The 17,307-nt window shown below is 41.0% G+C and overlaps 1 protein-coding gene across 10 annotated transcripts in view; it reads left to right on the plus strand.

Annotated features, from left to right (window-relative positions):
- GALNT9 (polypeptide N-acetylgalactosaminyltransferase 9) overlaps nt 1-17,307 on the plus strand; it is a 429,083-nt gene that overhangs the window by 302,928 nt on the left and 108,848 nt on the right. For 9 of the 10 annotated variants that reach the window (XM_072024316.1, XM_038187419.2, XM_038187422.2 and 6 more), the window contains one exon: nt 6,274-6,454. In XM_072024316.1, coding sequence (XP_071880417.1) covers nt 6,274-6,454 — 181 coding nt within the window. Of the gene's footprint in view, nt 1-4,561; nt 4,716-6,273; nt 6,455-17,307 lie in introns of those variants that run through there. The other variant, XM_038187425.2, reaches the window with a different exon arrangement.

The following is a 17,307-nucleotide window of genomic DNA, read 5'->3' on the forward strand; positions in this document are numbered from 1 at the left end:
ATAGAAGGTCTCTTTTCTTCCTAGAAAATTATGCATCCTGCAGAGTAATTAATCTAGTTAAGAAACTAAGACTGGTTCATTCTGCTCTCCATTCTCCCAGCAATTTCTGTCATATACAGAAATCTCTGCAGTGAGAACAATAAATTTGAAATGAATGACAGACACTAATTATTTCTGACCTCATTGTCATCTGCGGCATTGAACTGGGTATGAGTGATACCAGTGTACTGGCTGTAGATCTTCTCGGTCTAAAAATTTAACGAAAAGGCAGCTTTAAAAATAGCAGTTCATTGGGCACTGCTAGTGTTGTTCCCTCTCTCCCCTCTCTGCCCATCATAGTTTCAGAGCTGACTCAGCTGGCAGTGGGATTGCTGTCAATCCTTTGCCCTGACAAGAGCTGCCCCATAACACCGGCGGCACCATGGACGTATCCTGCTCTCAGCGGCTTCACAGGCTGGAAGTAATAGGAGAAATTCAGACTGGAGAAATGGGTGCTAGTTACAGCCACAGGGAGACAAGTCAAATATAAGAGGAGGATCTGGAAGTCTGCAGCAAGCTTTAAAAGAAGAAGAAAATGGAGATTTCCTGTCTGATCTGCTTGGGTTAAAACCCAGATATATGCTGGAAATTGAACCAGAGGCACTTCCCCATCTATCTTTTTTAGGTTTTGTACTCCCTATCATTGTAGGACCTGAACACCCAGCATATAAAATCAATAGCAATTGTCTCTCTGCCCAGCAGCAGTATTTCCAGAAATGTATCCTTTTCCCTGTTGTTCCAGTAGGTGAGACCATTGGGAATGAATTCTCCCATGGGCATCCCTGAAGGCTGCCTGGGTTTTCACTGAGCAGAAAAAAAAACAAGCCCCAAGGCACAAGTGACTTGCTCTTTACTGGCTCCCTGTCTTTGGCAACTGACCTATGCAGCCTGTGGGAGCATGGTTGTAGAGTGTTCTGCTCCTCCATGTCTTACTGGGTTTCCTTCCCACATTCTGCCCCCTGGAAGGTCTCTGAGGAGATGGTTCTGCTCAGTGGCCCCAAACCATGGGGCATGCGAGGGGTGAGGTCCAGCAGATGTGCTGGAAGGGGTCTTATCCACCAGCAGCCTCTGCCTCAACCAAACCCATGGACACTGCCTCCCATCACCTTTCTCCTGATCCCCTCTCTTAGGATATTTCTTTGAGAACATGCTGCTGAGCTGATACCCCTTTCTATTTATTTATTTTACCTTCAAAAAAGGCTGACCAGTGCAGGTGAATGTGTTTATGGGGTTTAGGGTGTTATGATCTTGACTTAGGTAGCCATAGGGTAAAGCACTCTATCGAGGAGACACTTGCTGAAACAACAGGCAACCTTTTGAGAACAAAAATGCTATGCAGATGTTATTGTATGTGAGAGCCATATCGTGTCTAGCTGACCATCCAAGCATTGAATAACATTGCCTGTAACTGCTGCATTTAACACACACACACATTTATAAATTATGCTGTATGCATTGTTCCTAAGAACTTCTGGAGACAATGTAGTGCTTTTCTTGCAGAATGGAGCAACACAATATAATTTGTATAGTTGCTGCCATATCAATGTTAGTGCTTTGCTATAATAATTGCAGGTCAGTTAGGCTAAAATTTGGGTAATAGAATGGGGAAGAAAACTCAGCAATGTGTTCTGAGAGCAAGTCAGATGACGACTTTTTCCTAGAAGAAATCAGATTAGCAGCATGAAGAGCTAGAATATCAGATTTAGGAGTGAAGTAATTGTCATTATGTGTGGTTTGGAAGGCTATCTAGCTATTTCTCTCATTTGCAATTTGCAAGCGAGCTGCTTGATGCTCCCTGTGTGTTGAAAGTTTCATTCTCCTCTTCCTTGTGCCTTAAAGATGCAAGCATTTTGTTCTGTAAACTGCAGGAATAGGTAGCATAAAGAATGAAGTTTTCAACTACTGGAATTAAATCATTGCTTGAAGTCAAACAAGCATGCCACATCTTGGAGTCCCTTTTATCAAAGCAGGTCAGTTAACTTCAATGAAGTCATCTTCAATTTGCTTTGATGTAACATCAGAACCCAGCCCAGATGATTCTAAATGATCAGCAAATAAATTTCCACGTTGCAGTCTTTCAAGGACATAGGCTTAATGAAGTATCTAGTTTTCTGGATTCTTTAGCTTCTGAAGTGCCTAATTTGACTCCCTTTTAATAAGGCTTGTTTGCACTTCGGGGGCTGGGGAAGAACTGCTGACTTTTCCTGGCAACTGAGCCCTGTTTAAATGCCACATGTAAGACAAGTAAAACGGTGGCATGCAGCATCTCTATTTTCCATTAGTGTTGTAAATCTAAGACTGTGTTATGCAGGAAGATGAGGCTTCTGTGGTTTTCCTTTTGGGAGAGGAGAGATTTGGAGTCTCAGACATGTCATTTCTGTAATTACTTGAGTAAGGACTAGTTGTCAGGCCAGGGATGGCAACCTTAGACACTTCTCTTCTAAGGGAAGTAATGTTAAACACTAAAGCTAGTCAAATTGCCAAATGTCCTCTCATCCTAAAGTGGAGCAAAAGGGAGAAACATTATAATTTCCCTCAAAATGAAGCTCCCTAAAATACTTTCAGAAATATTTAGAAATATTTAATGTCTTAAAGTGTTTCTTTTCATAAGGTCAGAGGAGTTCTGTTATTTGAAATCAGTAACTAACACAGCTCTTGAAGAGTTAGTCATGTTTCAGCACAAACCATGCCTGTCTGTTCCTTTGCTCTTCAGGCAGAAAATTGTTTTATTAGAGGAGTCACAGCCCTTAAATACTCAAAATATCATGATACCCATTTTTTGCTTACAGCTTCCTCCTTTGCACAACCCAGTTGGAGACAAGATTATATCAATTCCAAATTGTAAGCCTCCCTTGTGCTAGTTTCTCTCTGTCCCTGCAGAATGCAGAAATATAATACCAGCTACAGGTTGATCACTAACATTACCCTAGTTAATTTATGATGATTGCTGAAATCAACAATGGGAGGTTCTCAGAAATTTTCAAACCATTTTTATTGGAAGAAAGATTCATAAGGTACATTTCTACAGAGAAATGTGAGCAATAAAAAAAAAGAATAGTTTGGAATGCATGAAGTAAGTCTGTTCAGTTTTCAGGGGGAAAATACTGATTTTTCAAGATATCATATTGAGTTAACATCAATCATTCAGAGTAGGAGCTCTTGGTGTGTTTATGCATTAATGGCAAACTGTAGGTATCATAATATTTATAATAATTAAAACAGAGCCTGTCAGGACTCTGCACCAGAGGATTACAACCAGTATCATAAGTCCTGGCCATATTCAGCATGCTCAGTTGTGGCTCCTAGTAAGCATTTATTCAACGCAGTGCTGTGATTTGGATTGGTCTCTGAGTGAACTGCTGCCAGTGTATTTAGCAGCAAACTGTGATTCATGAGCTAGCGCTCATGGTCAGAGGTCTGGCTCAACTCTGTTTCTCCTGAGAAAGGAGAAATCAGGCTTTCAGGTGGGCTACGGTCAGTCTAAGATCACAAGACTCTTACCCCCCTCTGCTTTTGCACAGAGGAGGAGCGTGGCTGAGCCAAGTATGCAAAGACTTTCCAAATGCTTTTGCAAATACCTCAAGACAATTCCCTCATTTCAAGAGTAGCGTAGTGCAATTAATTAAAATTATATAGATATCTGACATAATCATCATAAACTTTGTAAACTTTTAGCTTTTTTTTTTTTTTTTGATCTTCTGCATTAGGTCCAAAATGTCTGAATTTTAGTGGTTTATGTTGTTAATTCTGTGTGATTTATTTTATTTTATTTTTTTTTACCAAAAGGGTGATGAGTCAGCATAGTTGCTGTGCTGGGACTCTACCCAGTCCCTCTGAACTGATATCTTGCATTCTTCTTGTTCATTTTGTGACTGTATACAAACAGTTTCCTGCTTATCTTTTGGGTTAGCTCTGTGCATTACTGGGGTAAAATGTGGTTGGGAGAGGAAGGCAGCCTACGTGGGCTGGGAGGAAGAGTAGTCACTACACAGTGGGAGGGCTCTGTTTTGCATTACCAAACACTGGGGGATGAGTTATCAAAGGTGGTCCGAGATCACAGTTTGGCACTGAGACTGACTGAAGAGTAGAGCTGTCTACTGATGCGACAATCCCTTACCTTGAGTGTACCTCTCATTTTTACTGGCATTTTGTTTCACTTACAGCTTTGAAGAAGTTAATTGGTGACTAAACATCAGCAGCTCAATCCCAGTGGCTTGGTCTGCTCTCTTTGTGTGTCCCAGCAAAACTAAACCTTGTAACAAGATTCGGCTATAAAGCTTCATCTTTCCACTTTCCTGTCACGCCTGGGTAGCCTATGGGGTTTCTGCTCATCATGCTCTGCTTGATCTCACTTGCTAGTGACACCTGGAGCTCACCTCCCACACACCCCTGTAATGAGACCATGGCTGCATGAGCTCCTTGTTTTCCTTTCTTTTCAACAATTCACTAGGCTTGAATGCTTACAGCTGTCTGAATTTTTCAAAAGCTTGGCCATGGCAAGGATAGTTTTCTGTAGGGCTCCCTTTTTTTCCTTCTTCCCTCCTTTCTTGTCCTGCTAAGACTCATGATTCACTCTGAGACAGTTGAGCATTTCAGTGTATGGTGATGTGAAACACAAAGAAGGCATCAAAGGCACCAATACAAGATGTCCCAGCTTGGGATCACTGCAGTATGATGTATGTATGTTAATAGGGAATGCCTGAAATTCAGTACCAAATTTCCTAAGTACTGCAGGTATTTGGTCCTTTTATGTTAAGGCAGACTCTTTTTAGTATTTCATTTAACCCTAGCGTTAAATGAAATGCTTTTCTCATAAGCATCTAAAATAGAAAATGCTAACTTTACACTCTCAAACCACTGATGAGCCACTGTTCTTCTGTTCTGTCCTTCTATGGTTAAGCAGGGATGATGATGGGGCTTTAACAAGTGAGGACAGTGTTAGCAATGAGATGCAAGATAAATTCCTGTGTGAGAGACTAAATTGTCACAGACCTTATTGTGACTTGGAGGAGCCATTTTCAGCTGTGTGCCGTCTTGTTTGTCTGTTGCTAGCAAATGTTGACAGTTTTTCTTTTCTCTGCCCTTCTCTCCCCAATTTAATTATTTATTTGAAACATTAATGTATTCATTTTGAAAAATTCTTAATTTGCAAAATGGTGAGCAGGTCAAACTCTAATTGTTTTGTTCTGCATTGCAAATGATTTGGAGGATATTTACACATTTCAGTATGGTATCCCGAAGACTATTATAAATAACTTTTTAGCTTATAATGACTTGTTGATAGTCAGCCTTTTGGAAAGAAAAGCATTGACATTAAACATAGGGTATTTGAGGAACTTATTTTTCAGAATTCAGCACCAAATTAAATGCCTGTTGCCATGGAATGTGTTCTTGGCAATGTGATCGTATGGACATTTTTAATGTCTGTTTCATTTTGTTTTAAATGTATTTTTGAGTTGAGCAGTAATATACTAGTGAATAAAACCTATCAGATCAGTTGTTGACTGGCTAATGTTTTAGCACTGAGCATTGCCGGGTTAATTGTTTTAGCTCAAGTGTGTCCAAACTTTCTGATCCCATAAACTTTATAGAGCCAAGTATCTTACACAGTATACATTTTCCACTTGGCATAGATCTGAAGGACAGAAAAAATCTGGAGCAATTCCAATTTCTCCCCATATCCCTTTTCCATCTCTCCTAAGTATGTGAACTTCTGCTGGACTTCATAAGTGATGTAGTTTGTGTAATATTCAGTGGTGGTAACTGTTGTTTGAACACACTCAGCAGGGAGGGTGCCTAACCCACAGAACGGGCCAATATGGGAAGTGCTAAGTTTGGTAATGGTTACCTAAGACCTCTTAATATGAATGTGTTCTGATTTTGTATGTTTCAAATGCAGATATAATGAGATGAAATCAAGGATAATTAGGCATTTTGAAATGTTTGGAAACAAGATTCCTCTTTCCACGGAATTATGCAGGAAAAAAGGGAAATTGTGAAAGCTGATAATTACTTCTTTATAGTTAGTTCATTTGTAATTATGCAGTGATAATGCAAGACGTATTGATATGGGGTTTGGTTTGAAAAGCTGAGGATAATTTCCACAGAGTCATGAGGGTTTCAGATCTGGGTTTTATGGGAGTTCAGATCTTGTTTTCTGAAAACTTCTGAGGTGACAGAAGAGGTTAGATCCGTTTCCTTCATGTTATCATTCAATTTTTTTCTTCCATTTAGGCCTCGCAAAGCCCATGGGATTAGTTGAAGGTCCAGGAGGCTTGGGCCAAGGAGGAATGGCTGCTACCCTGAGAGATGATAGCCATGAATCAGAGACTAAATATGAAGAATATGGCTACAATGCCCAACTCAGTGACAGGATATCTCTGGACAGGTCCATCCCTGACTACAGACCAAAAAAGTAAGTTGAATTCCACATTATTATTACAGCAAGTGATTGTTGTTCTCTGGACCATTGATGCCAATTATTTTCTCTACATCCCTTCCTGGTTAGCCTGACAACATTCAGTCATAGAACCACTTGGGTTGGAAAAGCCCTCCAAGATCATCTGATCCAACTGTCCCCCAACCACCAATGTTACCCACTAAACCATGTCCCTAAGTACCACATCCAACCTTTTCTTAAAGACCCCCAGGGACAGTGACTCTAGTTTAGTGAAAATTAAAAAGACCAACTGCCATCTTGAGCATGAAGTGCTGCATCAAATGCATAGCTAATTCTGTGAGTAATGCATTAATACACACGTTCAAGGCCTCAGATCAAAAATTACTTGGGAATATTGATATTCGTTGGGTTTGGTTCACTTGGAAAAGGCCAGGTAAGCCAGCTGAGCCCACCATCAGAGCTGGCAGCCTTAGCCTGCTTCTTGGAGTCAGGTGCCATGGAAGGTGGGGCAGTGATAACAGATACTTTGTAGACACTTAAAACAAATAAGAACAATCCCTACCAAATCTGCCTTTTCTTTAGTTGCACTTCATGTTCTTAGATTTGCTTAGTTAGAGTCTGCTGTATGAAACATAAAGTGTAATTCATTGGGGTTCTGTAATTGCAATTAGATTTTTTTGTCTTTGGAATGTGTGTATACTTTTATTCTAGTGTTACAGAATTCACATGCCTGGGTTATGTTTGACAATGGAATTGTATGTTTAGGATTTGTACTGATTTATTGTGTTTTCTATAAAATGCCTTTCAAATCTTCTGTTTATGGAGTTACCCATCTTCCAGATGAGACATCCTCTCTGTCATGCTGTGAATGACAATCAGTAATGTCTTAATGCAGAGGAGATCAGCAGCAATGCCTAGTTACTCTCAGGAGACAGAATTGAAAAGAATACTTAATTAATTTCTAATAATAATCTTCAGTTTTAAAAAACCCACTGGGGCTCCTAGACACAACTGAAAGTTAAATAAAAAAAAATATCTTATTAAGTGGAGAGAAAAGTTTAGCCAAGCAAAACAGCTGTGCTCTGTGAGTAGATTGCAATTGAATTAGGATTTTAGGCAGTTCAAGCTGCCAAAAACAAAATCCAGCAAAACAAAACTTCAGCTTAACCACAAATTTCATTAGCCGTGTTACATATTAATCTAATCTCAGAAGTATTGACTCAGCATTTGTTTTCTCAGATGCTTGTTATACAAAAGAAAACCTAGATTAAAGAGGTGGCAAAGAAAAATAAAAGATACTGCTTATATGTCACATTTGTGTCAATGTATCATAAAAATCTGCCATGAAATAATCCTGGGAAAAAGGTAGTCTGTGGTTATCATGCAAATATTTGAGCTGCACATCAGAGCTGGTTCAAAGTCCCTTAAAATCAGTGTGAAATTTTTCAAGTGAACTTCAGCGAGGTTTGACCTGGCCTGTTGTTAGCTGCTGCAGTCAGGTGGATAAGAAATAAGAATGCTCTACCAGGAAATAGAAAATCAAAGGTTGCAAAGCTTGAATCTAGTTCAGCAGCTCTGGGAAGGATGAGAGCGTTTACAATGCAGTGATATTTCACTTCAGGTTATACTCTTCCACAGTTCTACCTGGAAGCTTTGATGATTCATTCAGAGAAGCTGTTTGACATGCTCGTTTTGGTAATCTTGTCAGGCCATGCTGCATGAGTAGCTGTCTGAGGTACTGGGAGAACGGCCTTCCCTGTGGTGTTTAATGCTCTTGAGATGGTTCTAGTGAGACCTCGGTGCTGGAATTGAGTCTAGATACGTACGAGTTACAAGAAAACCCTTCCGATTAAAATTCCTTTGAAAAATAAGTGAAAGCTTGGGGAAGGCAGAAGCTCTTATTATATGAAGAGTTTTACCCACTTGTACCAGAGAAGATTCAGCTGTCATTCGGTTGCCATATTCTATTAGAAATTTCTGCTATCTTTCTCATGAGCAGCATTTTTATTTTTTTTGTCTCTGACACCTACAGATGCACACATAGTCAAATCCAGGCTCTCTCGGGAGCTTTCTCTCATGTTGAGAGGCAGTTTTCACTCCCTACTTGTGGCACATATTTGCATGCCAGAGGCCAGAACAGTCAACCTCTTCTTATTCACTGTGTAGTACAATGTCTGAATGCTTACTTAACAGGTGATAAGTGTGCATTGTAGCCACAAGGCAATGCTGAGTTTGACTTTCTGTGCGGTTTAGATATTCTGCTCTAATTCTGTACTGCAGACAACGAAATCACCAGATCTTTGAGATAAGCTTCAGGAAATAGCTATGGGAAAATCACTCTTTGTTTGACTTTGTATGCAGCCCTTCTCAGTCTGCTTGTCATTTATATTTATGTTATTCCCTCTATATTCCATTTTTAAAAAGGAAGGACTTTTTCATTTTTAAGTTGAGAAGCAGGGTGGAATTAATGCCCAACAATGCATGAAGTCCATGGCCAGTCTGTGAGAAAACCAGAAAAAAAAAAATCACCTGGATTACTTAGACATGATTTATGAAAGTAAACATGATTTTTCTATACAAATATGGGACTTGTAATATACTATGCTTAGTCTTCTTTCAGAAGAAATTTGATCAGAAATATTATCTTTTGGTTCATTTTGTCTTTGAACTCTTTGTTTATTTTTGAACCATCTTTGTCCAGTATAATCTTCTGGTAGAATAAGCATTTTCTCCCATCCTCTAGCATATCTTCAGTAAACACACAGCAGTATAATTGCTTTTCAGGAGGTATTTTCATCCCCACACAGCAAATTAAAAATAATAATAATGATGTTGCACTAAAGAGGTGCACAGTCAGGCAGCGTGACCAAGAAGGCTCCTAAATTGGAATCACCTCCGTGTCCTTCCACTGCAGTAAAATTGCAAGCCTGGGTGGAGAGTCAGGATGCTCTCAGGATGCTTTTCCCATGCACTCACATCGTGCTCTGCCTTCCTACCTGCTGCCAGTGCAGATAATGCTTGGAGCTCAGAGCCTTTTCTTCAAGATAGGAATTGCTCCGTCAGTGCAGGGGACAACAGCAGATTTTGTGCATGTTGTGTTTGTGTGCCAAATCAGAGCAATGACAGTAAATAGCTTGCTTGTGATTACAATTCACACGATAATTACAAAATTATAGTTTGATCCTAACATGGTGTAATAAATGTCTCAGCTTTTTCTTCTCCAATATTGCACCTCCCACAGTTTGAATGCTTGCCCTGTCTCTCTACAGAATGCAGACAACCCTGGGGAAAACAGTTCAAAAACATACTGTGAGTTGATATTTCAAGCTATGTTTAGTTTCAAGAGACATGTAATATAGAGCTGTTGCAATTTTGTTTTATAAAACAATGCAAAGCCTCCCAACACCTCGTGAGTTTATTCAATGTGACCTTGAACAGTATTTTTCATCTCACGTTGGATTTCACTAAATCCAATGTGCTGATTTTAAAGTTGTGCTGATGATCTTAGCATATTTTTTTAATTCTTAAAAGTGACTTTTTGCCTTGAAGCAGCTGAGTACTGTGCAGCTGAGTGCTCTGGGAAGATGCAGGGGCCAAGTAGCAGGAATGAAATGTGTTTGAGTTCAACGTGGAGCAGAATACTCAGGATTTGTTATGCTTGATGGATGAATATGTACAAATGTTCCGCTAATAATTGTAGTATTGGAGTGACCTGAGATTCTGTTTCATTTACTCAGAGAAAAGGGGTCGATTATCTTGTTGGTATGTTAAAATACATGAAAATAACTGTAAAATAGTGGTCTAGTTAGTACTTTTATTAACTATACAAATTCCAGGGTAAAGTCTTTTGGCATTAAGGTAGATTTCATAAGTACTTCTATAAAAAAAAACTTTTGCAGGATTATTTTTGTTACAAGGAAACTCATAATGCTTGTGATGGGATTATTTTCATCCTGTGCCATATAGGCACATACCAAGCTTGAAAAAAATTTCTCAAGTTAAGGAAATGTCAAAAGAAGGTAGGGGACAAGGAAAGTAGTAAAGGTCTCTGCATTTCCCTGCTGCAGCCCCATTTTTCCTCCCCATCTGCTAAATTTTTTCAAGGGCTATGCCACCATGGAAAATACGTTGTGAATAGCTCAGTGTGTTTAACATCCTGATCTCTGTTCTCAGCAGTGATGTATCAGCAGGACTTTCTAGCCCTCACTAACATACCCTATTTCCTCTGCGAGGTGGAAGAGAAGCCTCTCTTGTAAGGAGCAGGTTATTTTTCCCCTGGAAACACATGGCTAAGCTAGGGCTTGCTCTGTGATTCTCTGGGTTATTTAATGGTCAAATGTCATTGCATTCAATTCCATTTACGTTCGTCCATATTCAGAATGAGGGTTGTGATGACATGAACCTGAGTAATAAGCACAGATGAAGTTAGTATTGTCCAGTGGCCCTTCTGTATACGCAAAGGGAAGCATAAGCACATCTGTCTGTATCAGTTGACTCTACTGGTGTGTATTAGATGTAGAACGGCCTCAAATTCTTCCATGGACATGCTGTGAAATGTGCTAGGCTGCATGCATGTTCTTCTTACCATAATGTCAAAGGGACGGTGTTTGAATAGTCAAAGATAGGCCTGGAGCAACACAGCCAAAATTGACAGACATCTCACACTTGGCAGTAGAATTGCTCAGAGTCAGCCACCTAAATCCCTGCTTGGTTGTCTGACTTCAAGTGACTTAATTTATTAGGGGTACTGAGAGCAAAGAGATAGAGTAGGGTTAGCTGGGGCATGCTGATTTGGTGCAACAGGTTCCAGCAACAGATGCAGCCATCCTTTTGCCTATAAAACCCTACAGGATTTCATTCAAAGTCCAGGGGAAAGGCCCCCAAAATTTCCAACACTCTTTACTTTGCAATATGGCACCCTGGAAAATTGGGAAGTGTCAGATAACCAGATGTTTCAGATGTAACCATCTTCTCTCACGTTAACATCAATTCCCCTGTTCTTTATGGTGCATGGGCTGGATTGCAAGAGGTTGAATTAAGCAGGTTGAACACCTGTAAATCTGGCATTCTCTAACTTTCTAACACTTGACTTTGCAATTTAAATAACTTCTGGGGGTTGTCTGCATGCAGGCCACATCCACACATACGCACACATGCACTTGTCAAAACCACTTGCTGTGATGCATTATGCATACTTCTGAGAAAAGTTAATATGATCCTGGAGCTTCCATAACGGCTAAATTGGCTTTTACAAGAAATTGTCGCCACTTGGTGAGGATCTTTAATTTAACTGATCTTTTCTGTGCGACTTGATGCCAAGTGCATTGTGGCAGTTCAGTGCTGATAATAAGACCAATATATGGATTCAGTCTGCTGGCTGTATCAGCCAAAGAAAATATTTCTTTGTGTTATGGTCATGGATGTTTGTACTGAGAAAATTCAGCCCTGAAGAACAAACTTATTAATGCTGAGGCAACTCAAGTCTTTAGCCATAAAAAGCAGAGGAATCCAGGTCTTGAGGAAATTACTTTCATTTATTCAGCTCTTGTATAGAGGCGAGCATTTCTGTAACTTGCTATAGACATTTCACAATAGCAAAGGGATTGCATCTCTGGTGCTCTGAAGTGTAATTAATGGTTCACTCCACACTATAACTAAGGAAAAGCTTTTTTAATTACCTATCAGAAAGGATTCTGGAATTGATCAAATAGTGCTATCAAGGGGGCAGACTTAGTAAATAGACATCTGATTTGTTCATTCAAGGGTTTAATAACAGTAGCTCGTCCAAGGCCAGTCACTAGAAAACAGCCTTTCTGTACGAGATTGCCCTTCAGTGGCTGGGGAGCTCAAGCCTTTGGAGGGCACAGGGAAGTTCCTATAAATTTTGACCCTTTCTTCAGGCTCGTAGAGGTCTGTGGGCTCACTGTGATTTTTGAGGCATCCATCAGCAGCTCTCGAGCCACATCACACATGCATTTGCAAGCTTTCTGTCACGAGGGCAGGAGCAGTGGTCTGGTGCCATGGCCCCTGCTCGAGGCTGCTGGAGCGGGCAGCTCCTCTGCCCATCTATGTCAGATGGCCCTGCAGGAGCAGGGCAGGGAGGCAGATGGCTTTCAAAGAGCATCAGCTTCTGGATCAGTGGATTGGAGAGTGCTAGACCTGTGCTGTTTGATTTTCTCCACCTCTGCAGCTTTCTCTGCCTCATGACCCACTTTTCAAATCCTCTGGGGACTTTTGCACTGTTCTTTGCACTGCTTAGAGAAACAACAGAAGAATCTCCAAATTAAAACAGACCTTTAGGACTCTTCCCAGATTAACCAGAGCGAGATGTAATGGGCCCCTTTGCAAGAAAAATTTGAATTGGAACAGATCCATAGCTGTTCAGGAACCAGAATTTCTGCTTAGCAGAAAATGGCAACCTAAAACACAAAACCTGCAAAAACCCTACAAATATTCTGTATCAGGCTGAACATCTTGTGTAAAGTGATTATTTTACAAAATTGTTTGGACCAATTACACATTTAGGTTCCCATGAAAAATTTGGTTTTAAACTAATGACTTTTCTATCAATATTCTCTACCAACTCTTTCAGATTAATATCAGGTTGAAGTGAAATGAAACATTAGTTGAAGGTAAACATTTCCTTTTTTCAGCTTGGTGTTTCACAATCACGGTGTAGGCAGAAGCATATTTTAATTTAAGTGAGGATTCTTTTTTAATGGGAAACTTTTCAATGTTGGGTTATTTTTTTGCACCCATTGCTAATATATCTAAAAAAAACCCTTAAAATTCAAAAAGTCCATTTTACCTATTCTTCTTGCAATTATAAAGTTTAAGCAGGGAAAGGGAAAAACAGAGATTGAAAATGGAGTGGTCAGAATTATCTCTGGGCAGCAGCTTGGGCTCATTTACTGGAGGGAAATTGTATAAGAGATGAAACTAACAGAAGTGTTTTAATTAGTTCCCAAATCAATGTCCAGATGCGGATTTTGAACAGAGCAAAGAGAACATGTGTGTACGTGTGCTCTGGGACTTTATACGGACCTCAGCCAGCCCTGCCAAGTTGCACGGGTTGGACATTTTCCTCGGGCTGAGTCCCTGCAAAGAGCCCAGGCACCCTTGCACACACGCTGCCCTGCATGCACAGCCGGTGCTGCAGCTCCCAGGAGAGGTGCTCCAGGTGAAGCTGACTTTTGGGCTTTCCGTCATACCCAAGAGCAGCAGGGACTGGTGAGCACCAAGTAAATCCCGGTGCTGCTTTCTCTGCGAAGAGCTGGGCTCTGACCAGCTACTGCACAGCATTCAGTGCTGTAGTTCTGACTCAGCTCATTTGGGATATCGGCTGACAACCTAAATTTGCTCATACTGCTGCCTCTGGGCCAGTTGTGCTTATTTGTATATCCCTCTCTATGCCAAAGGCTTATCGCTGCATTTTGAGACATTTCCTACTTGGCTGCAAAGGGTGGAGGCTGGAACTGTGCAAGCCCACAAAGGAAGGGGAAAATCACTTGGCTCCTTTGGCTGGGAAAGGGAACTCCCTGCAAACCACAGATACTACCAGCCAGACCCTGCGCTTTACACTCGGTGCCCTGCAATTGTACTCTGCCTATATAGCCCTCACTGAGACCCATAGTCGTGATTTGACTCTATTTAGAATCATAGAATCATAGAATATCCTGAGTTGGAAGGGACCCTTAAGGATCATCAAGTCCAACTCTTGACACCGCACAGGTCTACCCAAAAGTTCAGACCATGTGACTAAGTGCGCAGTCCAATCTCTTCTTAAATTCAGTCAGGCTCGGTGCAGTGACCACTTCCCTGGGGAGCCTGTTCCAGTGTGCAACCACTCTCTCTGTGAAGAACCCCCTCCTGATGTCAAGCCTAAACTTCCCCTGCCTCAGCTTAACCCCGTTCCCGCGGGTCCTGTCGCTAGTGTTAATGGAGAAAAGGTCTCCTGCCTCTCGACACCCCCTTACGAGGAAGTTGTAGACTGCGATGAGGTCTCCCCTCAGCCTCCTCTTCTCCAGGCTGAACAGGCCCAGTGCCCTCAGCCGTTCCTCGTACGTCTTCCCCTCCAGGCCTTTCACCATCTTCGTAGCCCTCCTCTGGACACTCTCCAACAGTTTCATGTCCTTTTTATACTGTGGTGCCCAGAACTGCACACAGTACTCGAGGTGAGGCCGCACCAGTGCAGAGTAGAGCGGGACAATCACCTCCCTTGACCTACTAGCGATGCCGTGCTTGATGCACCCCAGGAAACGATTGGCCCTCCTGGCTGCCAGGGCACACTGCCGGCTCATATTCAACTTGCTGTCTACCACCACCCCCAGATCCCTCTCTGCAGGGCTGCTCTCCAGCGTCTCATCGCCCAGTCTGTACGTGCAGCCAGGGTTTCCCCGTCCCAGGTGCAGGACCCGGCACTTGCTCTTATTGAACTTCATGCGGTTGGTGATCGCCCAGCTCTCCAACCTATCCAGATCCCTCTGCAAGGCCTTTCCACCCTCATCCGAGTCCACAACTCCTCAATTTTTTTTTTATTTTTTTTTCCTCCTCCTTATTTATTTATTTATAAAGGTACTGTAAGTCTTCTCCCAACCTCTGTTGGAACATTAATATAATGATACATTAATTGGAATGTGGCCTTAAAACTTAGTCTCTAGCACCTCAAGTTACCATTAGGTCTTTGAATATTCAATTAGCTATTGAATTTCTCCAACAAGAAGACTGTCTGAGACTAATGCTATGACCACATTTTCCAATAATAATAAAATAAATCATCGAGCAACTTTCCAACCAGTGTTTGATGCGAGATGATCATCGGGATGGTTCTGTCTGCCTTTGCTTGATCTTGTACTGCCTTTTGCAGTAGGGTATGACCATGCAGTAGGACCACAAGAGTGCCCAGGCTGCACTATGGCAATGCTTGGCTTTCTGCTCTGCTTTTCACAAGGGTGGCAACCCCCCAGGGGTACCAGAGTTTTCAGCAGGGCATGGCTCCTAAGCAGAGCTGGGCTCCGTTCTGTGTCCATGGTAGCGGCTCTGGACACATGGCAATATCTCACAGTTATTTCTGATATTCAGTAGAATTTTTCTCTGGCGTTTCCCATCAGATACATTATTGATTCCTTTTTGTTTAGTACTAGCTGGGCTTTCCAATTAAGTAGTGACTTTAATTATACCACAAGGCGTGCAACATAGATCTTGATTATTAACACTATTCCGTTGGATAATGAAAGGAGGACTAGCAGGTCTAAATTAAATAGAATCGTAAAAATGAAAACCTTTTCCAAAAATTCATCTTACATTCAAATGCAGTAATTTTCCTCTTGTTACATTTTTGCAGTGTCTTTGTGTATATTAATTGTTGAAGACGAGTTCTGCATGACTGTCAGCATTAATAAATGAAGATTTAGTGGAGGCTGAATTTGATTAACTAGGGAGCATGAAAAATAACTGATTGCAATGTGGTGTTTAAATGCAGTAAAACTGGAAGCCATTCCCTGCAATTTGTCTGCACCAGAAAGTACTTTTGAATACATGAATAGCTTACCTAAGGTGGGTTGCATAACATTGACTAGAAATTAGTCATAATTTAAAGTGGTCAACTAGACTGTCTTTATATTCAATAGGGAAGGTGAAGACATGGCAGCATTGCTGTAGATGTGTAGTATGTAATGTCCTCTGAAGGTCTCTCCCTCAGGAACCTAGGACAGTCAGTTTAAATGGAGTTTCTATTAAATCCAGTACAAAATGTTAACAACTCCAAGGAATGAAGAAACAGAGGAAATTTCTGTATTAGTAACACATATTGAAGAATGACCTTCCAGCATGGGCAAGCTGACAACGTCCCCATCCAGCATAAGGCTGGAGGCAGCATGCTTTTTAGCTGGGAGGAACAGAAAGAGTGACCAAGAATATGCTTTGTATCCTCAGTGTTTCTTATAGAACACAAACTAAATGTGTCTTATGTAACCCGCACCCTTACAGGTGCCTTAAGTACAGTTTGAGAGTGTACTAATTTTCTGAACTTGAGAGTGACAATATTTTCATAGCAGGAGTATTTTCCCCTTAAGAAGAGTAATTGTGGGGGCGCTGTCCTCAAATCGTGTATGCATCTGTGATGCAGAAGCACTACTGAGGTCCAGCAGTGACTTGCAGCCGTCTGTCTGTAGTTGTGGGTTGGCAGTGTAGAGTTTTTCATTTCCCTCCCCTGAGCCTGTGGCTGTTGGCTGCACGCTATCAGTGTCGGGAAGAAAAGGATATTCCTGTAAATTTCTGAACTGTCACGTTGTGTTACATTCCCTGGTATTACATTACAGGATAAAAAGAGGTAACAGAACAAGCCAAGCAATGAATTCAAGGCTGTATTATTATTATTTTTTCCTTTTATGTCACCTTACCTGCATCTCTGTTACACTATACCTGGTATTCTTCTTACAGCTTTGAAGAAGTTCTTCCCATGTCTTTAGGTGAAGTTGTTCCCCTTTCCTAGCTTAAAATGTGCAAATTTAGTTCAGCTGACAATGAGAAGTATGTATGATCTCCAACTGCCTTCCTGATGTAACATTAAAAATTACCTAATTTTGGTACTTCTTTTAGTTGGATGGGTTTTACAGTATAAAAAAGTCAAGGTTTCAGGTCAAATAACATAAAGGTTTTTTAGCTGTTGTTTGTGTCTTTGCAATAAAAGCATGAATAGGTCAAAATGTTAGACAATTTACTCTTCATCTGAAATAAAACTGAACTGTGGACTCCGAGTTGATGCTGTGTTTCATTTTAATAGTGTCACTTCTTGTTTTGCCCATGTCTCTTGTTTTGAGTGAATTTAGTGCTAATAAAAATGAGAGACTCTTAAAACTAGCCTTTGC

The sequence above is a fragment of the Anas platyrhynchos genome, chromosome 16 (assembly GCF_047663525.1).
Source record: "Anas platyrhynchos isolate ZD024472 breed Pekin duck chromosome 16, IASCAAS_PekinDuck_T2T, whole genome shotgun sequence".
Taxonomy (NCBI): domain Eukaryota; kingdom Metazoa; phylum Chordata; class Aves; order Anseriformes; family Anatidae; genus Anas; species Anas platyrhynchos.